The 23,145-nt window shown below is 41.4% G+C and overlaps 1 protein-coding gene across 2 annotated transcripts in view; it reads right to left on the bottom strand.

The window, feature by feature from the left end:
* Nucleotides 1–4,571: 4,571 nt before the first annotated feature.
* Nucleotides 4,572–23,145, bottom strand: part of IL1R2 (interleukin 1 receptor type 2) — a 31,495-nt gene continuing 12,921 nt past the window's right edge. Inside the window, exons 2-9 of one of the 2 annotated variants that reach the window (XM_045550307.1) lie at nt 22,456–22,583; nt 21,561–21,825; nt 15,975–16,155; nt 12,692–12,866; nt 10,489–10,551; nt 8,316–8,451; nt 6,760–6,902; nt 4,572–4,769 (exon numbers count right to left, since the gene is read on the bottom strand). In XM_045550307.1, coding sequence (XP_045406263.1) covers nt 4,603–4,769; nt 6,760–6,902; nt 8,316–8,451; nt 10,489–10,551; nt 12,692–12,866; nt 15,975–16,155; nt 21,561–21,825; nt 22,456–22,583 — 1,258 coding nt within the window. In that variant the 3' untranslated portion in view covers nt 4,572–4,602. The remainder of the gene's footprint in view (nt 4,770–6,759; nt 6,903–8,315; nt 8,452–10,488; nt 10,552–12,691; nt 12,867–15,974; nt 16,156–21,560; nt 21,826–22,455; nt 22,584–23,145) is intronic. The other variant, XM_045550308.1, reaches the window with a different exon arrangement.

Here is a 23,145-nt window from a genome sequence, read left to right as displayed (position 1 = left end):
AGAAATCACCTTCAGAACATGAAAACAATAAAATCAACATAAGATAGATAAGATCAGCCAAATTAAGAAAAGAAACTACCTTGTTTCATTTGTCTGTTTGTGTATGTGTGTAATTAGGATTGAGGCTCACAGAATTGGGTTAGTCACGATCCTTGATTCAAGACACATATTCTTCATCGGTCCTTGAATAGCCTGTTTCTTAACCTGTTTGTTTGATAATTAATTAGACAAAAATAATCCTACACCCAATGTGAGATCTAGAATTTAATGAAACTTACATCCTTCTAACCTATGCCACCCCTTGTCCCCCACCTGCCACCTGACATAATCACTGTCCACACACACACACATACACAACACACACACACACATACATTTATATTTAAGAGCACATGTACAACAAAACTGTGTTTTAACTACAGATGTGTGTGTATATATATGCTCACATGAAAGAGAGCATGTTTAGTTTTAGTTGCTTTTTATTTTATATACAAGGACATCATGCTACAAAATGACTTATTTACTCAATAATATATTTCTAAGATTTATCCATATTGTCACATATTATTTATTTATTGTATAGTTCCTTTCATCACTGATAAGATCCACTGTGCTATTTCACCACAGTTTATGTACCCACTCTCCGGTCTAGTGGGCATTTGGGTTGTTTCTACATTGCATTTCACCCTTTATTATGGACACTTTCAATTATATGCAAAAGTAGAGAGAATACTACAGGGAAACCCAGTGCAGCCATCACCAGCATCAGCAATTATCCACATAGGGCTGATCTTATTTCATGTTCTCCCACCCAGCGCTGGATAATTTTGAAGCAAATGTTAGATATCACCCATAAATAATTTAGTATGTCTCTTAGAAGGATAATGACTCTTTCTTAAAAACGTAGCCATCTTAATTATCATGCTTATTCCTTAATATCAGCATAGATCCAGCACTCAGAATTCCCCAGTCACCTTGTACAGCATGACCCACACTTCTGAAATCGTGGAGGGGAGGAAGTGCGTAACCTGTGCAGTCAAGGTGGAGTCTAAAAAGCCGTAGGTGATTCTCTTCTGGCTACAGTCAGCGGTTTTTCTGGGTCATCACTGAAGCTGCAAGGATCTGAAGGTGGGGAGCTCCAAAGAGCGCTGGCGAAGCCCGGGAGAAGCTGGAGGAAGAAAGCCTCACAGCTCCCAAGGCTGAAGGCCAAGAAAAGGCAGAAGCACCCAGAGCCGCATGTGCAGCATCCTCACCTAAGCCTGCCAGCTCAAACCTCGCTTCCTCTCCTTTCACGGGGCAAATCCTGACTAGGTGCTCATGGGCCTCTGCCTGCCCTTTTTACTTCTCCCTCCTTGGGTGCTCAGAAAATAGGAGAAGAGCAGAAGAGATGAGAATAGGAAAATATAAAAGTGAGGGTCAAAAACTGCCCCCAGATCTCCTTGGTCTAAGCCAGAGGTCGGCAAACCTTTTGTGTAAAGGATTAGATAGTAAATATTTTAGGCTTTGCTGTCTCAACTACTCAATTCTGTCTTCAATGAGCAAACGCAGCCAAGGACAGTCTGTAAACAAACAAATTATCCACATAGGGCTGATCTTATTTCATGTTCTCCCACCCAGCACTGGATAATTTTGAAGCAAATGTCAGATATCACCCATAAATAATTTAGTATGTCTCTTAGAAGGATAATGACTCTTTCTTAAAAACGTAGCCATCTTAATTATCATGCCTACGGGGCTGCATAGTAACAAACTATCTACAGAAGCAGAGGGCAGACTGCATTTAGCCCACAGGCTGTAGGTTATCAATGCTTGGCCTAAATACAACCAGTTTTATTTCGGTCTATTTCTCCTATGTTTTTGATTTTTAAATAGTTGCTATAGTTGAAAAAGAAAATAAAGTAAAATAGAAATAAAAAATATAGTTAAAAGTTAATGTTGGCCAGGCGCGGTGGCTCACACCTGTAATCCTAGCACTTGGGAGGCTGAGGCGGGTGGATCGTTTGAGCTCAGGAGTTCGAGCCCAGCTTGAGCAAGAGCGAGACCCCGTCTTTACTAAAAAAATAGAAAGAAATTAGCTGGACAACTAAAAATATATAGAAAAAATTAGCCGGGCATGGTGGCACATGCCTGTAGTTCCCGCTACTCAGGGGGCTGAGGCAGGAGGATCGCTTGAGCCCAGGAGTTTGAGGTTGCTGTGAGCTAGGCTGATGCCACAGCACTCTAGCCAGGGTGACAGAGCGGGACTCTGCCTCAAAAAAAAAAAAAAAAGTTAATGTTATTATCCCCACTTATCAGATGAGAAATTTGATGTGCTATGTGATTAAAGGACTTGCCCAAGATCACAGAGGCACCACGTGGCAGTGCTTGAACTTAAACCCAGAAAATCTGCCTTCAAAGTCTTTGGTTTTAACTTTTCTCCTTGTCTAGATGCAAACAAATTTTAATACTGTTGTAACCATAAAAATTGTACTAAACAACTTATAATTTTCCCTTAGCATTGCAAATATGTAAGTCTTACAATCTTGATCATTATAATTGGCAATCGATGCATAATGTTTCATCATCAGGGTAATGTTTCACTCGATTATTTCATATATGTAATGATTTTCTTTCATTGAATTACTTCCTAAGATAAATTTCCAGGAGTAGCATCAATGAGTATCTCTCTGACCTTGTTGTCATGTTTTGGGGAGGGGAGTGATGATTCGTGGCAATTGCCAATTTCTATGGTGTAAATACTCCAACAAGGGCCGATTTTAAGCTGCCAACACGACACCACTAAAAGAGTTGGGAAGAAATGCACACACTTGGCCCCTGCAAGAATGAGCAAGCTGGGAACCCAGTGCCCCACTGACTTGGTTCATATTGCCTTTTAACTTTCCAGCACCAAATTATAAATGGAATTACAGGGTGTGAAAGTGACTGTTTTGTAACAACTTTGATCTCACTTCTTAACACTCCATAGTCTGTGAGTGTATATTGGCAGCTTAAAGTTGCTTTAATTTATATCTCTGGTTATTACTGAAACTATCATTTTCCCATGTGTTCCTTTATGTGTGTCTCTTCTGCAAATTCCCTACTCATGTTCTTCCATCTATTGGGGCAATGATGCTGCTATACACTAAATGCTTGTGTCCTCCCAAAATTCATATGTTGAAACTCAAACCCCCAATATAATGGTATTGGGAGGTGGTGCCCTTCAGAGGTGATTAAGTCATGAGGGCAGCCATCTATGAACTAGGAAATGGGCCCTCACCAGACACCAAATCTGCCAGCACCTGGATCTTGGACTTCTCAGCCTCTAGAACTGTGAGAAATAAACTTGTGTTGTTTAAAAACGACCCAATTTAGGGTATTTGGCTATAGAAGATACCTTTCTTAAACTTTGAACAACTCTATTTGTTATAGTTATTAATTCCTTGAACTTGTTTGACATAATTTCTTTTAAATCTTGCTTTTATTATTTTATTGTACTGAAATTATAACATAATTAAGCCTGTCCATATTTACTCTGGCAATTCTTCTATTGGTAGTGAACAAGGGGGAGTTCACCCTACTCTTTCATCTATTCTATAAATATCTATTAAATGCCTGATCTGCAGTCCTGGAGATACATCGGGGATGAAAATAGTCTCTCTGCCCTCACGGATGTTCATTTGGGTAGGACCACAGATAGAAAACAAACAAGCCAATATATAATGTAGGGTCTGGTGGTGATAAGAGCTCTAACGACACAAAAAGGGTGAGGGCACAGAAGGGATGCAAGGAGGTGCTATTTGAGAAAGGCCTCTGGGAAGGTCACATTTGACCAGAGATCTGAATAGGCAAAGGAGTGAGACATGATGATTTTCCTGCAATTTGATTTTTCTTTAATTAAGCCCATTTAGCTATCTGGATTTTTTTTTTTTTTTTTTTTTTTTTTTTGGTGTATGATACCAAAACGGCCTTGGTGATATTTTTCCAATTTATATACCATTATCTCAATGCTCTTCCTTCTTTTTATTTTCAGAAGTGTTGTTATGAATTTGGGGCTATTTCTCAGTTCACTAGTAAGTTTCAACATGTGTATTTCTCTGACAGCCGACTCTACTTTAATTGCTATGTTCTGGATTTCCCTCTCCAAAAAAGTTCGCCAATCCTTGCTGATTCTTCCAGTTTCCATTTCTAAATCACCCTCTCCAGCCTCAACATGAAATTCCATTTTCCTGAAAGGCAAACTGTGTCTTAACCATCTCTGTATCCACAACACCTCCCATAAAGCCAGGCCAAAATAGACTTTTAATGCATTTTTGTTGAATGAATGAATGAATTTCAAAACTTATGTAAATGTTTTCCACTCTTATTCAGGCCTAAGAGCACCTCATTCTGTTAAATAGGTCACAAGTAGCAGAGAGCTACTCACACCCACTCACAGGCACATTCACTCCTGTCACTGATATTCAGAAAAAAACAGAACTTTAGCTCTTTACTACAAACTCACCATAAACACAGCAGCTTTGCTAAACAACTGAGGAAAAGAACAGAGTCTCTCAAAAAGGCACAGCCACCTCCATAAGAAAGAACGTACGTGGTTTGTGTTTGAATTATTTCATTCTGTTTATTTTACGTGGGATAGGATTGGAAGTCTTGACAGCCAGTCTTCAGCGCGGTTAGACCATATGCTTTTCCAGTTCTGTGTCTGCATCGTCTGTGCATCCATATTCCCCCCAAAACCAAGAAGACCAGCAAAAGGGGAGCCAGCGCAATCCCCCAGGAGAACGTGGAGGTGGCTGTGGGAGGAACAGAGGAAGGTCAGGGGTTGAACATGCTCTCCGTGCAAAATAGGACAGGGTAGTGCAGGTGTACAGAGAAGAAAGGAATTGGAGTTTGTTTTTCTTGATAAATGTGCATTGATTTCCAGAAAGTACCTCCCTTACACCAAGATCAAAGATATTTGAGAATGACGTCTGTGGCATTAGACAAACAAGCAAGGTAGGACAAATCTGTTAGAAAGAAACATGACAGAGTAAGGGGGCAGGTGCCAAGGAGCTAACTTGGTTCCGCCGGCAGGACAATGCGCGTTTAATATGCTGCCTGTTTACGTCTGAATTAACCAACTGTGACATGGCCAGGGAACAATCTGCCCTTTTCCAATAAGCATGGCTGTCATGAGGATTAAAGAAAGTAGCAAAGGAAAACAAACTTTGAATAAAGGAGCTTTAGGTGCCAAGATTATTGCTTGGATCCAGCTATTTTATATTCTGTCCCTTGGTATCTCTGTGTTACGGAAATAGAGGAAGAGACTATAAATAAAAAGTTAAAAAGTAAATCTGAGAACAGAGTGTTATTGGGCACGTTGTCGATGTGGCCAGAAGTCTACATGTTTAAGCTATTATTTGCCGCAGTCTGTTTGGTCATCCAAGAATCAACACACTCTCAGGCTATTTCTCCAGAGGATTCTTACACCTTAAAATTCACAAGGATTAGAAATAAGTGAAGCTGTAATTTTCTGAGCAGCCACTGGAATACACCCCTCAGTCCTGCGAAAGTGTTCTCTGGGATCAGTCGTGGCCAGCCCAGTGAAGGACATGTAGGGACAGGGCTCATGCTTTGGAAAATTTTAAAGGTTTACAGCGTCAGGACCAGACAAACCACAAGTTCCCTTGGCTCACTAATCTGACTCCCAGAGGGTGGATTCTGCTTGTTGTGGGATCCCCTATTTCCAAATGTGTACAGCCACAGTGTCTCTCCAAGCCTGCACGCCTGGAAATGATCTGAAACACCACCCTTTGCATATATGCCCCAGTTCTCAAACTTCAACATGAAAGGAGTTTTGTAAGCAGCAGGCTTGGGCCTCTCCAGGAGAATTTGACTGGGTGGATCTGGGGTGAGTCCAGGGATCTGTATTTTTAACTGGTGGCTCAGGTGACTGTGATGCTGGGGTCACTCAGAGCACAGCTGGAGAAAAGTAGTGTTGGGTGCCCGTCCTTCACCCGAGGCTTGACCAAGTCACCAGCTTTCCAATTTATAGTATGTCTGCAATGGCCTCCCCGGCCAAACGTGGAGCACTTTGTGTTTACTGGATTGCTGCAAGACTGTCCAGGGGCATTGCTGAGAATCCAGCTGGGAGCTGCTGTGGTTTGCCTGCCGTGATTTTCTCAGGCTGTCAACAGAGACTACATGAACTGCACCTCCCTTTCTGCTCAACAATTAAACATTGACATGAAATCAATTTGGTCAAAAATGACAACATGGGTTTTTGTTTTCTTCTTTTATAAATGTCCTTAAATGGGCACTGGGTTGGTTTGACTATCGTCTTGTACTTATTTCCTATTGTCTAGTGACTTTGACCTTAAAGCTATCCTGAACCCTGGGTGTCTCCCAGTCCCAGCTCTTGGAGGATGAAGTTTCTCAACTTCAGGGTAAAGAACAATCCACCCTCCTCCAGAGGTCATGTGAGGGCAGCTGATCCTGGTGACCAAAGGCAGAACCTCATGAGAACACGGGATATTTAAAAATTTATTGCAGAACCATTTTATCTGTTTTCCAAAAATCAGCTTGCCACTTAACTCTTTCATTTGAGTATAATCTCCCAAAGTCTACCCTCCACCCTACTGAAAAAAAAAATCTTAAAAAATGGGAGATTTTCTTTCAGCACCCCACTGGCAAGCAGCACAAAGGACTTCCTAAGGAATCATGCAGAGAACAAGTAGCTTTGTCTAGGATCTATGGAAGAGTCAACTTATCGTTTTCCCCTTTTGGCTTCCCCTAAACACATACCTTCTTTGACTGTGGTGCGTAGTGTCTGAAAACTCCAGTTATTAAGGACAACACATTGGAAATCCGTGTTCAAATCCTCTCTTGTGACTGGATCAAAAATCAGTGGCACTTCAATGTAGTTCTCATTGTTTTCAGAATATTCCCTGAATTAGAAAACATTCAAGTAAACATGATGTGTCAAATGCAAGCTTGTCTTTTACCACATAGACACCCAAACTTTCTCAGTTAGAAGCATCCATTGCACTTAAATCGATTTCAGGTTTTATAAAGTTAGGAGCACTTGCCACCATATTTGTTACTTATTTGGGACAGTCCATAGGCCTGTTCCTGAGGCCTGAAGTGTCACTGAAGATGCTGGTCACTGCAACAGGACACTTGTTAGAATGAGAACTTACAGGAGCCAGTTGGGTTTGGATAATGGAAAAGTTTGTTTTTTCAGACCCTTGATGAACAAAGAACCAGTAGTGGGAACAGAAACATCTAATTTGGGGAAACTTGACTCTTTCACCAATGAATTGTTCACATATTGAAGCGCAGGGAGTTTCTAGGACTCCAACCCCCAGTGGTGTCTCTTCTCCTTTTCCCTACAGCTGACTCACTCTGGAAACTCAAGTCCAGATCAGAGGGCAGGGGAGCCACTCTAGCTGGAATAGCCACCATGTATAATCTTAGAGGAGCCAAAGCCACTTCTCTACTACCTATTAGTATGAATAAAAACATCATTGAGTGGATCCACTAGGACTATTTTTGTTTTATTTACGGGGGAAAAATAGGCTCCTTTAAGTAAATGGATAGTATGAGTAAGCTGACATAGGGCATTTAGTTACAGCCAAGTCTTTCACAACAAGGACTTGCAAGCACACGATTATGCTCACCACACATAGTTTTTATCCACTAAATTATACCCAGAAAGACCTTTTTGACAAGTCATTCCAAAGAACACAGAAATTTGGCAAGCAAAAGTTCAGGCTAAGTCAAGTATCAAAACTGTAATTTAAAAAATACTTTATAATTTGAAATGTTGAATGGTTTCCATTTACAAGGTCTGATTGTTCCAGTTTCAGAGTAAGAAAACATTTCTAGAGATGACTGCTTATGAGAACTGAATTCTTTCTGCCTTTTATTATTAACCTTCCTTAGAGACTGTGGCAGCCCTGAGGAACAGAAGAAGTGCCTGCAGACACTGCAGCCAGGTCTCAGAGTCTTTTTAAGGGTTTATAAAAACATTTAACAGTCAGTTTTCAGAGTGGGGAATGGAAATTTATTATAATAACTCCAAAACATTTTTTAAATCCTGCAAAAATCAAGAAATAAATGTTTAAAAACCTACCAAATGCAACATCACTACCAGCTGGTCACCTCATATAAAATTTGATTCTTAAGATAATTTTTAGCAAAACTCAATTTTTAAAATTCTAAAAAGCCAACAGCTTAGAATAAAAAGTTACTTTTAATGTGGTCTGTGTGTCATATCAATAAGTCAGATATGATATTGTCTTCAACAGAAAGAGTGAAGCCTATGAAAGTCTCACAAGAGAAAACCCTGGCCCACTTACTGGCGCGGTCCCTCGGTCACACGGCCTCCCTGGTAGGCACTCTCTATGTGGGTGTCGTTGGCCTTCCACCACAGCATCGTGGTTAAGGGTGTGCTGGCTCCCAGAAACACCTTACACGGGATTATCAGTCTTGACCCTGTGCGCGGCAAGACACAGCACGTCAGCCCTCAGAACCCAGCATCTCTCATCCGTGAGCAAACCCAAACAGTGGACCCCTCCCCGTCTTCTCAAACACCCCTCACTGGCCAGTTCTTTTCTTAGAAGGAAACTGAGATTCTTCCAGCGATTCTGTTCACATAGAGCTTTAGCATTCATTTACCAAGTACCTCCAGTGCCTTCAGCTGGTCTTCATGGCAGGCTGCAACCATGCAGCACATGGCACATGAAGTTGAACGGCTTCTCCAAGGCCATTCAGCCCCTACGGGGCACTCTGAATTCAAGGGCTGCTTCCTCCACAACTTCAGTTACCTCAAAAAACCCAGAGCAATAAGTGGATTCTTTCTCTTTGCCCATTGCTGGTCTCAGCTCTGACATTTACCCTGGGAACTCTTCACCCGCGGACGGTGCTCATTGAGGATTGACCCTGGAAGAAGCCTCCGTATTTCCTATGGATGGCTCTGCGGTCATGTGATGTGATGGTACTAGATCCCTCCACCTCAGTTGTGGGAAGTTATTTTTCTTTTTAAGTCACCAAAGAGGAAGAGAGGGGAAAAAAAGAAGAAATCCTTCCCACTCATTTCTTCCTCATGGGTGATATGGCTCCTTGTGGGGTGTCTTTTAATGTCCCTGGCCCCACTAGGGCTTAGAATGCCAGCTTTTCCCCGTCTTATGCCACCCCTTATGACCTCAAAGAGTCCCCCTCTGCTGTAGCAGCCCATGAAATCAGTGTCATGTGACACCACCACCCACCTAGTGCATTTAGAGCAACTGACTGGGGACTGGGCTCCACTCAGCTGGGAAGCACCGAGGACCGGGGCACTGGGACCCCAGTCAACACCAGCACAGCCGGTGTCCCCACTGCCCGGGGTTTCCAGGTGGCTGTTCCTAGAGCCAAGGCGGCCATGTGGGCTGCAACTTAGGTGCCAGCCAGTAGTCCCAGCGTCTGCACAAAAGCCCACCTCCTCTATGGCCTCCAACGAAAACTCAAAATTTAAACCCAACACCAAGCAGAAGTAAAAAGCAAATAATTTTTTTTTGTTAATAAAAAGACTCTGCAGCCAGGATTTCATAAATGAGCATCAGACCTTCAAAACCATTATATAGAAATAAAAAAAATAAAATAAAATAAAGAAAGGAATACAAAAAAAAACATTATATAGAAATAAACACACAAAAGGCTGCAGGCTTCACAGGCGCACAGACTGGAGTCTGAACCCCAGCCTGCCCCTGAGGGTGGCTTTTTAGACTTTGCTGAGCCACCATGACCCCCTAGGTGGCTTTTCCTTCTGGATAGTGGGAGAAATAAAATTTTCCTGCAGGATCAGTGTTGGAATTGAATTGGACAGAGTAGATGCTCAATAAATGTCAATCCTCCCCCCAAACACATACACAGTTGGCATCAAAAGGCTATTAACACAGCCCCATACATGCCCTCACTGGCCACAAGTGTAGACCATCCAGCAGTTGTGTGCTGGCTGGGATGGACTGCGCCATCTGGGGTGAAAAGGGGAGAACCCCGTGGTCTTTTGCACCACACCACTCAACAGACTGATCAACTATTCTGGCAACAAGAAACTGCCTCTGACCACTGCCAGCCCCACTTCACAAATGGGGTCTTAGAGAGATGCTGAGATTCAGACAAGTGAATTATCTTAAATATAGGAAAGGTGCTGACTATGGAAGGGATTCCTGCTGTTGTTAATCCTCTCATACAGTTAATAACTACTGCCACCATGTTCAGATTTTCACGTTTAGATTTTGGTTGGTAGGGTTTTTACAAAGCAAAGTACACCTGTTTTCAAAGAATGCTGTTTCTAACAACCTTGGACAAAGGGACATGTTCCTTCGCCTTTGTTCTTCCAGCCTCAGACACTGGGATTCTAAGGCCTCCACCCAGGCACACTGCACCCCTAGGGCCAGGTACAGTTGGCAGGCAAGAGTCCCAAGCCCCCCCTTGTCGGGATGTCAGGCACCCCTGCAGGCGTGTGGGTTGCACAGTGTTTGCAGACCTTACCCAGAGAAGCTGATATGGTCTTGAGAGGAGAAATAATCACAGGAATGGTCTCTTCTTTTCTTTCTGGGAAAGATGTAAGGAAAAGAGATTACATTAGGAAAGCCCTCATTTACAGCTGAGGTTCAAGTTCCATTGTTTGGCTAATTAGCTAAGTTATCCTTTCCAGCCGGCGGTCATTGTGAGAATCAGCCTTTGTCTGGCAAAGGAAATAGGCTCTCCACAAAATTGAGCATCTTTGGCCAACCTTTCCCAGCAGAGAGATTACTGGAAGAGGCCACGGTTAAACACACATTCCACTGACAGACGGTCTCTGCTCTTTGCTCTGTGATAAACAATTAACCATTCCCCTCCCAGGCTTCCTGAACAGAATCTTAATGGTCATGTTTTGTCCATAGGATAGGCTTTACCCAAAGCTCTACTTGTCCTAAAAATATCTCCTCCACCTCTCCCAAGTCCTGCCCCAAGACACTGAAGATTCACTTCTTTAAGAAAAGGCACAGGGGCCCCAGCACTACTCATTTGTAAGGCTAATCCCACGATGGGTGGTAAACACAGTAACCCAGCCTTGGCCACTATTGTCCTCTTAATTGAAGAGAAAAAATCTTTGGGAGGTAGAGGAAAGTCTTCAAGGGATTAGAACCAGTTTGGAAAAAAACTGGGCACCTGAAGTGAGCAAAAAAGGATACCTGGAGTGCGTGCAGGGATATTTTATATACTGAATGTCTAACACAATTGGAGTCTTTTAAGGGGGTTTCAGAGAGCTTTGGGAACATATTAAGGGTACATAATTGTCCAAATTGCACAACTGTCCTCATCATCCTCACTTCTTCCGCTAAAAAGCATTTTGAAATCCTACCATGCATGAGTGTGAGGCAGCACAGCAGCTCAGCCGGAGGAGCAGCGTCTTCCCGACCATGGCCAGAAGCCTTCTCCGCCCTCAGAGTCACATCGCGGCCCTGGGGAGCTGGGGCATTCTAGAGAGACAGGCCTCCAGGACTGGAGCCTCAGTGCTTCTCAAACTTGAGGGTGCACCGGCATCACCTGGGGGGGCTTGTGAAACGTAGGTCGTAGCCCCTGCCCCCATGCCCAATTAGGTCTACGTGGGCTTGGAAAGGACACTGCTGCTGCTGGTCCAGGACCACCCTTTTCGAGCCACCGAGATGCAGGAGCATGGCATCAAGGATGATGTGTAGGGTGGCTGCCCCCTAGTGTCCCTGTGCAGTGTTGCACGAACAGGATAGTGCCCATCAAAAGGCACAGGATGGCTCAGTCAACCACCCTGTCTGGGAACAAGGAGTTGATATGCATGAATCCTCACAGAACTGTAAAGGAAACATATTCTAAACACTTCGGTTCATGGAAAAACATGGTAAAAGTGAATCTCTGGATTCTCTGTGAGAAAAAAGTTTCCCCTCATAGGCCAATTATGTACCCTTAATACATTCCCAAAGCTTTCTGAAATCCCCTTAGAAGACTCCAATTGTGTTAGGTATTCAGTATATAAAATTAAAAGTTGTGGCTCACTCTTGAGGGCAGAGACCAGGACTTACACACTTTCACACCCCTTGCAGCTACCTCTGTGTCTGGCAGGCAGGAGGTGTGGTGTAAATACTGAACAAATGTGAAATACTAGCCACCATGTTCACAACCTTATTTTCAAGTATAATTCATTTTAATCAATGAGAACTCTATTTGACATCCCAGTATCAAGGGAAACTAGACACACCTTTGGAATGAAAAAAAAAAAACAAAACGGATGCTTTCCACTGGGTACTCCAATGCATAGCCTTCTGGTTGAAAAATCTGATAAAATCCTCGTATCCTAGAATTACACATAAAGTTACAGCAACCATGTTGTGATCGCTGACCCCATAAATTCAAACCTACCACAGTGGACTTTACAAAGGGAACTTCCAAAGAAACCACTGTTTGGCCCTCTCTAGTAGTATGTTTCACCTTCGGTCTTGGAACACTATCAACTGCCCAATTCATTCATGTTTTCTAATAACAATACTCTAATTTATACCTTTCAAAATGTCACACGAATGTCTTATTCGGCTGATGCTTTAGGAAAGTTGACATATCTGTTTCCCTTTACCCTTCTTTAAAAGACTTTCAAGGAATTCTGTGTGGACCTGCATTTGTTCTTTGCATGCTTGTTACTGAACTAGGATGGAAAGATACCTCGATGGAAAGTACTTACTCCTGACGCGTAGCTCAACACTCCTAGTGATGTTGTATTGCCGGCCTCCGTGGGTAAACACCATGGCACAGGTGTAATAGCCCGCATCCTCTATGGACACATCATGCACGACCAAGCGAGTGGTCCCCCTCACTCTTGCAAATTTCTCACCATCTTGATCCAAAAGGACAGAATCCTTAAGGGAATATTTTTTAAGGTTACATTATATAATAATATATATCTCAAAAGCTATAAGTCACATCATCATTGTTAACCAATGTTGAATTTGCAACCCAAGAATTGTCCTGGTATTTATTTTGCCAATTTTGTACTTTGGGTATACTTTTAACTGTATTTTCAGGGAAAGGAATTTGTTAACATGTAAAACAAATAAAATTACTAGATTTGTTTAACCACAATATTTAAAGCATATTTGTTTAAGCACAATTGGGAAAAAAGAGACTAACTCTTCTTTGACAAAGTAGGCCATTTAAAAGACAAATATATTTATGACCTGACTGATACCCACAGGCCTTAGGAAATATCTGGGATGAGCACTATTAAATAGTCATGATGACTTCGAAATCAGTGTTCAGAAAAGATGACAGTGCAGTGATTACTTTAAAAATCATTGCAATTTTATGAGTCAATATGATAGAGAAAACTTTTTGAGAGAAAAGTAAATGGGGGAATGAATGTACACTTTTTATATGAACACAAGGTTCTATGGGTTCTTTGCAGAATAGAATCCTCACAATCCAAGCCTTTGATTAATAGGAAGAGCTGAATGGGATTTAAGAAAACATGCTAATGAGCACACAATGTTCTCACAAGATCTCTTTCAAAATCACAGTAACTGAAAGCTTGCATTAGTCAAATATAACCTTAAGTCATTTCAGACTCTTACTCTGAATGGGAACACAGACAAAATTAAAATAGCCACATGGCTCATGAAGTATTACTCTATAATATATTTAATTAAAAGGAGAGATTTCATTGTTCTACGCATGAGTAGTCAGATATGAAAAAGCCAGCGAGGGCTCCGCACCACAGCTGTCCTCATGGTGTTGGGGCCCGGCCTCCAGGCTTAGAGTTTTGGCTTCACCACCTGCCAGCTGTGTGACCGTGGGTCCCTTATCTGTCAAATGGGCGTGTTGACACTTACTCCCTTGGGTTGCGTGTTAGGGAGTTTAGAACAGACTGGGACACAGTATGTGCTCAGTAATGCTTGGCATTATTATGAAGGGAACAAATATTATTAAACATCACCATGATCCTTGTCCACCCACATTTATCGAGCACCATTTATATGTCAAGCACTGAACTAGGTGCTTCATATGTGTCATTCTGCTTAATCTTCAAAAGAATCCCAGGCAGTGGGAATGACTAATTGCCATTTCACAGAGGAAACAGGTTTGAGAGGTGAAGTCACTCTGCCAAGGCTGCACAACAGGTAAGTGAAGGGACAGGGTTTCAAACCCAGACCCATTGACGCCAAAGCCTGGGCTCTTCCCTCCATAAGTAAAACCTTTTGTGTGTCCTCTTTATACTCTTCCTAAACCAAAACATGTATTCTGTGCCCAGGCCAGCTTATTCATAGGAGCTGGCTGCTTTCCTCTACTTTCAGAAAACCATTTTAAAGTTTCCAATATTAAATTGATATCATATCTATCTTGTAGTTACAATACCAGTCAACTGGTCAACCTGTTATTGATTAAGGAGTTAATTCCTATCAATGATTAAACCAGTAACTGTACTTTTCAGTATCAATCTATAGTCTATATCAGCAGTTGGCAAACTTTTTCAGGAAAGGGCCAGATAGAAAATGCTTTAGGCCTTACAGTTTGCATGGTCTCTGTCACAACTATGCAGTGCAAAAGCAGCTAGACAATACATAAACAAATGAGGGTGGCTGTGTCCCAGTAAAACTTTATTTAATGACTCTGAAATTTGAATTTTGCATGAATTTCACATCCTGAAATATTCTTTTAATTTTTTTCAAATATTTGAAAAAGCAAAAACTATACTTAGCTTGTGAGCTATACAAAGACAGGAGGCAACCTGGTCTGGCCCCAGGCCATAGTTTGCCAACACCTGGTCTACTTAAGCTTAATATTTGATATTCTCACTAAGAATGACTAAAACATCCAATAGTATTTATTCAACCAGACAAGGATGTGTTTACATTTACTTCTTTAGCCCAAAGGTTAATTGTCATGTGTTTAAAAAAAAAAACTGCTTTAATATGTGCATAAAATTGATATATAAAGTAACTATTTTTTCTGAATTTTTATAGACAAATGACAGAATAAAAAGCTATTTTCTTTAGGTGTTTTTTAGTCTGGATTCATTTTATATTCTGTCTTCACAAATCACTATTTCAAGGACCTTAACCTAAGCCACATAAAGAATAATAGAACATATTGATCATGGTCCTTTAAAATTGTTTAAAATATAATCATCCTTCAGTAACCTTGGGGGATTTGTTCCAGGACTGTTCCCACAAGTACCAAAATTCACAGATGTTCAAGTCCCTGATATAAAATGGCATAGTATTTGCATATAACCTACATTCACATCTTCCCATATAATCTTTGAATCATCTCTAGATTACTTATATTACCTAATACAATTTAAACGCTATGTAAATATAGCCATTCGTCACTTAACAAGCATACATTCTGAGAAATTCATCCTTAGGCGATGTCATCATTGTGCCAACATCACAGAGTGTACTTACACAATCCTAGGTGGTCCAACCTGCTACACACCTAGGCTTTGTGGTATAGCCTATTGCTCCTAGGCTACAAACCTGTACCACGTGTTACTGAATATTGTAGGCAATTAGAGCACAACGGTAAGTATCTGTGTATCAAAACATATCTAAAGATAGAAAAGGTGATGCACCATGCTACATTACCAGCAGCTACAATGTCACTAGACAATAGGAATTTTCAAGCTTTATTATAATCTTATGAAACCACCGTCTTATATATGTTCCATTGTTGAATGAAACGTCATCATATGGTGCATGACTATAGTTATTACACTGTATTTCTTTATTTGTATTATCTTTAATATTATTTTGTTTGTTTGTTTTTCAATATTTTTGATCTGAGGTTGGTTGAATCCAAGGTTGATTGGATCCTCAGATGCAGAACCCACAGAATCAAAGGGCACACTGTGTGTGTGTGTGTGTGTGTGTGTGTGTGTGAATGTATTGCCTTCAGAAAATGGGTATTTTATATCTTTCCTATGGCTAGTAAAATACATTTTAATGAAATGGCATTTTTTAAAAATATACCTTGTACCATTGAATCTTCACGTCAGTTTTGTTACGGGTGAATTCACTCAGGTCAGGGCACACTAACATCCCAGAGGTTGACAAGGTTAAATATTGCGGGTATGAGATCAACGGCAGGGAAGCTTCTGCATTCTCAAAAACCCTGAGCTCAATGGACATTTCGTCACAGTGAGAGGCATTTCTGATTTAAAAGGGGGAAAAAAAGGATAATAAATGGCAAGGCAAAATAAAAGTAAAACGAAATGAAATTAAGAGTAATTTCCTCAACCCCATTAAATTCTGTATCTGCGTTTTCTTGATTAGTACAGATGGTTCCCAACTTACAATGGTTCAGTTTAGAATCTCTGACTTTACAATGGTACAAAAGCAATATGCATTCAGTAGAAACCACATTTCAGTACGGTATTCAATACATTATGTGAGATATTCAACACTTTATTATAAAATAGGCTTTGAGTTAGATGATTTTGCCTAAATGTGGGCTAATGAAAGTGTTCTGAGACCATTTAAGGTAGGCTAGGCTAAGCTTCGATGCTTGGTAGTTTAAGTGTATTGAATGCATTTCCAACTTAACAGTATTTTCAACTTAGGATGGGTTTATCAGGACATAACCCCATAGTAAGTCAAGGAGCATCTGTATTGCAATACTTCTGTCCCTGATCCTTTCAAATTCTTGGGGAACAAAACGCATCATATCCTAATTGTTGCAAAGAAACAATGATATGTCCTGCGTTTTTCATAAAAGTCCTGCCACAAGCCTCATTCTAAAGCCATCAAGGCCACTAAGAAATTCCCAAGTCCTCTTCAAAAGGGTTTAAACCCTCCTTGAACACAGCCCAACATGCTCCAACTTTACGACCCAGGGAACCATATCCAAATAGAGAGATTGTTTCCCAAGAACCACTGTTTCCATAAAAAGAAAATTCACTTTACTTCTCTTGGGAATGATTTATCAACTGAAGTCTAATTTCAGAAAACTGCTGGAAACTTAGTGTAAGAACTATAAAATACTGTTGCAATACCACATAGGGAAATTAACTTGGTAAGTTTGTTTGGTTTTTATTACCATTATTATTTTTGTTGGCCTAATCATAATTTGAATACCATAATTCTATTGAGACTCTAGAACTGGAAAAAGGGCAGAGGCAAAACCTTGCTGGAAACATGGGGAAAGTGGATGGGGGGACAGAAGACAGTAATTAAAACTACTTTTTAAAGTAGAAAAACATAAAAATACAATTATTTCAGCTAATGTCCTGGTTATCTAAGATACAAAAGACTTCAACAGAGACAATGAGAATGTGTTTTACATCAAGGGGTAAAAATTACACAGCAAAATATGTAACAATCTATACCCAAAGAAACAACAAAATGTGAAAAATATATGTGAAAGAAATGTGATAAAATCTTTCTACCTGAAAGTAAAAAGAATTAATTAAAATACATGATGCCAACATCTGTATTACATATTATATCTGGTTTAAAAAAGGAAAAGTAGAAGAATGAACATTTTATGCATAAAGAAATGCAGAAAGTTAGCTCTCACCTTGAAAAGTGTGTGATCTCACTGCAAGTGGAATGAAGGCCAATGAGCCTGAGCTAAAGAACAGTGTGCACTTGAAAAACAGTCACTATGGCAGCTATTACCAGGGAGTAGATGCATGCCAGGCCTGTGCCAAGGGCTTTACATACAGAGTTTCATTGATTCTCCAGCTCTACGAGGTAGGAATTCTTATTATGTCATTTTCAGATGAGAAAAATTAGCTATACAGAAATTAAGTAGGCTGGATAGACGCTAAGAGGTCGAATCAAGGTGTGAAGCAGGGCTCTGGGAAAACCCATAAATTAGGGCACTATCTCCAGAAAACAAGCTGACTAGACATATCGAGAGTTACAAACCTGTTCACATTATTGATCTGGAAATTCCCCTCGAGCAAAACACTCCATGAAAATAACTCAAAATAAAGAGAGGGGTGAGGGGTAATTTGATCAGTATTCATACTCCCCCATGCAGTGTGGCATCACCCTGGGAGAGGGATGGTAACCATTAGTGCTGGTCACCAAATATGCCCACTTCCTCCCATTCTGAGCACATGGTACATCACATGTCCTGGCCTCCCTATGGGTGGGTGCAGTTATGATTCTAGTCAATGAGCTTTATGTGTGCTGCTTCTACATCAAAGTCATAGTAGCCATGAAAGACCCTCCAAAGCAACCAATGACATTTGAAATAGTGACAGTTCCTCAGAATCTGCCAAGTCACACTGAACTTGTTGAATCATGAGAAATAAGCCTTTGTTATTTTAAGCCACTGGGATTTGGGGGCTGTTTGTTATAGTGGCATAACCTTGCCTACTCTGACTGACAGAAAGACAATGTGGGTTCTAGGTCACAAGATCATAAAAATCACAGGAAAAAGGCAGTCCCATGCCCTGTGACTCTAAATCTCAAAGAGTATTATGGCAACTGCTGGTAACTGTCACTCTACTAGAACCCAGAACCCCAACCTTATAGCTGAAAGAGAATATCAGAGATCAGCCAGGTATACCCTCCCACGTGCAAAGAAACCTTGACACACAGTGGGATTTGCACTGTCCCCTCAATCTCAGATCTCTTTTTTTTTTCCTATAAAAATAAAATAAAAGCATTAGGTATAATTTTTTAATTGAGTACAAAAACACACTGTATGACAAACATGACTCAGCTCACATCTCCCTGATTTGCACAGCATCACTTTAGTAGTCATGCAAACTGCCTATTTGGAAGAAGAGAATGTTTCCATGTGTATATTAACCAACGACGGTGGCAGTCTCCATGCTAGATCCTTCTCATGCTGTGATCCCACAAAACCTTCCCAACAAAATTCCCTACAGGGAAGAAAACTATGATCCATAAAAGTCAAGAAATAAGACCAAGTTCCCATGAGATAGAAAGTGAGAGTGTCAAGATTCCCATCTATATCTGTCTGACACCAAATTTCATTTTTTCTTACTATACTATTAAGTTTTCCTAGAAAAGAATTTTTTATCCTAAAAAAGAATGAAGAATCATGCATTTATAGCTACTGTGAAATCCAGACATCACATTTTTCCAGTACAAGAAAAGAAGATTATTTACCTGCTTCTTAGGCAGGGTTCATACAAAGGATTGAATCTGTCCTAAAATTGCTTATAGTGGAGGCTAGGCACATGGATGGTAGTGCCAAGCTGGGTTTGGTTTAAAAAGATTCTCAACATCACACACACACATACACACACACACACATGCATGCAGGGCACCCTCACCCCATCTCTCTCTCTCTCTCTGACACACAAACACACACACACACACACACACACACGCACACGCATGCTCACCACTTAGGACTGGGGCTGATGTGGTCAAATTCTTCCATTCACCAGCAATTCCTTTATGCTAAAAATGTCACTTTCTCTGGTTCTCTTTCTAAATGTAAATATTCCTGAGTACAATTTCTCCTTAAATCCAGTAAGTTTATGAAATGTGGAAGGTCTGTCAAGCCAGCTGGTAGAGGGAAGCAGAGCCTTAGAAAAGATAGAGGCAGCAGCTGAGATACACCAGAAACACTATTTCCCAATAAGGCCAGAGTCTGCCCTCGCCCTTTCAGAAGAACTAAGCGAGGAAACTTTTAAGAACCCCAACACTAGGCTGAAAACTTTGTCCTTCAGAAAGCATCAAGACATGCCAAAACCATTAAGTGGGGAAAGGGGAGTCTCTTCCACAAACGGTGTTGGGAGAACTGAATATCCACGTGCAAAAGAATGAAGCCTTACCTAACACCATCTACAAAAATTAATTCATAATGGATCAATTGTAAGAGCTAAAACTGTAAAATTCTTAAAAGAAAACTTAGGAAAAAACCTTTATGATATTGGATTGGGCATTGATTTCCTGACACCAAAAGCACAATCAATAAAAGAAAAAATAGATAAATTTGAATCGATCAAAATTAAAAGCTTTTGTGCATCAAAGGACACTATCAACAGAGTGAATATGCAATTCACTGAATGTGAGAAAATATTTGCAAATCATATATCTGGTAAGAGGTTCATATCCAGCATATATAAAGAACTCCTCTACTTGACAACAAAAAAAAATCCAATTTTTTAAATGAACAAAGGACTTAAACAGACATTTCTCCAAAGAAGTCACACAAATGGCCAATAAGCACATGAAAAAATGCTCAGTCACTAATCATTAGGAAAATGCAAATCAAAACCGTACAAGATACCACTTCATACCCATTAGGATGCCTATTATAAAATAGCAAGTGTTGGTGAGGATGTAGAGAAATTGAACCTTTGTGCACTGTCGGTGAGAATGTGAAATGGTACAGTCATGATGGAAAATAGTATGCCAGTTCCTCAAAAAGTTAAACATAGAATTACCATATGATCCAGTAATTCCTCTTTGGGGTATATTGTACCCAAAAGAATTGAAAGCAGGAGCTCAAACAGGTATTTGTACATACCTGTTCATATCAGTATTATTCACAATAGCCAAAAAGAGAAAACCACCCAAGTGTCCATGGCTGGATAAATAGATAAACAAAAAGTGGTATTTACATGAAGTGTAATATTAATATTCAGCTTTGAAAAGGAAGGACATTCTGATGCGTGTTACAATGTGGGTGAACCTTGAAAACAGTATGCCAAGTGAAATAAGCCAGTCACAAAAAGACGAAAGCTGTATGATTCCACTTGTATGAGATATCTAGAGAGTCACATGCATAGCGACAGAAAGTAGAATGGTTGCCAGGGGTTGAGGGGAGGGGAGGGTGAGCTATTTAATTAACGGGCGCACAGTTTCAGTTTGGGAAGATCAAAATGCCCTGAAGATGGATGGTGGTGATGGTTGCACAACAGTGTTAATGTACTTAAGCCACTGATCTGTACACTTAAAAATGATTATGATGGTAAATTTGATGTTATGCGTATTTTACTACAATTAAACGGGGAAAAGAGAAACAGGACAAAGAGGTGGGAAGATTGGATCCCCATAAGGAGGCTTGGGTTGCAGTTTCAGCTCCACCACCCACCATCTGGGGAACTTTCTAAGCAGCTTGGTTCCCTCGTCCATACAATCAGCAGTGAGGTTAATTTATTCCTAAAGTCTCATCCAGCTCTAAAATTCTGTTCAGGATTCTACATCTATTTCTTGTGTCCCTACCACGTGGATTCAGCAGTGAACACCATAGATCAAGCCCTACCCTCCCGGAGTTTACATTCTACTGGGGCAGACAAACATTAAGAACATACACACAGACAGATGTGTCAGATGGGAAAACACTATTGAGTACAGTGACAGCAGGGTAAGGAGAGTGGCAGAGTGCGGTGTCAGCTAACATGGCTAGGGACCTCCACTCCAAAGAGGTGGCATTTGAACAAAGACTAAATGGAGGAAGGAAGAAGCCATGAGAACATCTGGTTGGGGGGGTTCTCAAGAGGACATAATGTGGATTCTCACCTGTCCACTGGATTTTGAAATCTCGAGCTCACTGAAGAACCTTGCAAGCAGCATCCATTCTGCATGGAGCCCCCTCCCCAGCCCGGTCGCAGAGGGTCTTACCTGGCAGTGCAGATGTAGGTGCCAGAGTCCCCCTGCAAGGCTGGCAGAACCCAAAGGACGCCATCCCGGGCCCACATTCGAGTCTCTTCTTCTCCTGGTATCGTCCCAGCAGAGTCATTTTTACGCCACGTCAGGTTGACATGGGGGCTGGCAGATGCCCACAACCAGTACGGCATCTGCGGGCACCTCAGGGCCACAGGCTCCCCTTCCAGCCTTAGTTCCCGTTTATAATGCCTGCCACGATACTGGCAGTTTCCTGCAGCCACTGAAGGACAGAGGGACCAAAGTCAGGCTTTGGGTCCAAAACCTGCCCCAATCACAGAACCTACCTGGACCCCAGACTGAGGATGGTTCTGGCAGGAAGACATAGAGCACATCTGAGGAAGATGTCATGTGTCCCCAACAAAACGACCTGCTCCCTGGGGACCCCATTAACCCCCAACCCTCGTCATGATGATTTCAAAATTCCCAAATAAAAAGTTCAGGGCTACTATAAATTCCAATATGCATTTTGTGGGGCAAGTTAAATCAGGTTCACATGGTGACCAAAAAAAAAAAAAAAAAAAGATTTAAAAACTTAGCCATATTTTTTACTTGTTGACCTGCTGTCATTAAGAGTAGATCTGGGCAGAGTTCAGACAGAAAAGCTTAGTTCTGGTAGGTCATGTGGTTAAAATCCAGAGGCCCCTTTTATCAAGGGCAAACATGCCACTTCTTTGGTTTGCCCCTTGGTAGGCATGACCCCCACCCAGGGTGCAGCGAAGAGGATGGACAAGAAGCCACATCTGTCGCTTATCAAGGCGTGAACATTCACACCTTGCTTTTTGATTGCAACAAAACCTCACTAGATAACTAGACAACCTTCCCCAGAGAAGCTGCAGGATTTACTTCTTACCTGTGTGCGCCTCAGGCCGAATGGTGAAGGCGGAAGCACCCATCATCAACATGTACAAGCCAAACATCGTTCCTGACAACTTCTGGAGGACACAGAAAGTAGAGATCTGAGATCCAACACCATGTAGCCTAGGGGAGGAGACAGAGGGGTCACCAGGGGCCACGAGTCGCCAAAGAGAGAATCCCTCGAAGATGGTCCCAGGGGCAAGGTCTGGGGGCTTCCTGGGATGATGGAATCCTTTTTGCCTAGGTTTTCTTTTTTCAACAAGAAAACTCAACATTTTTGGATTTGCTTCTCTATAGCTGTATTCACTGAACACATCTAAAGTCAAATCCCTGGAGCACCTACAGATGCTCTTGGGACATGCCAAGTCTCTGTCTCTCCAGAACTGCGCCTTCGCAGTCCTGCCCTCTGCCTGAGATGCTCTTTCCTGAGCTACGGCCACCGCGAGTGCCCTCTCCTCCCTCCAGTCTGTGCTCACAGTTCACGCTCTCGCTGAGGTCTTCTCTCACCTCCCTGTGTAAAACTCACCACCCTTCTCTCCCAACACTATCCCCAATTTCCTTTTCCTGCTCTATTGTTTTCCGTGACATTCAGCAACAACCATGTCTCTCTTCTCTAGAATATAACATAAGCCCCAAGTATGTAAAAACCCTGCTTTATTTTGTTCACAATTCTAGCCTCAATGCC

This window comes from Lemur catta, chromosome 4, assembly GCF_020740605.2.
Source record: "Lemur catta isolate mLemCat1 chromosome 4, mLemCat1.pri, whole genome shotgun sequence".
NCBI classification, from domain to species: Eukaryota; Metazoa; Chordata; class Mammalia; order Primates; family Lemuridae; genus Lemur; species Lemur catta.
Note: the sequence above shows the minus strand (reverse complement) of the source record. Positions and strands in the feature narration are given on the sequence as shown.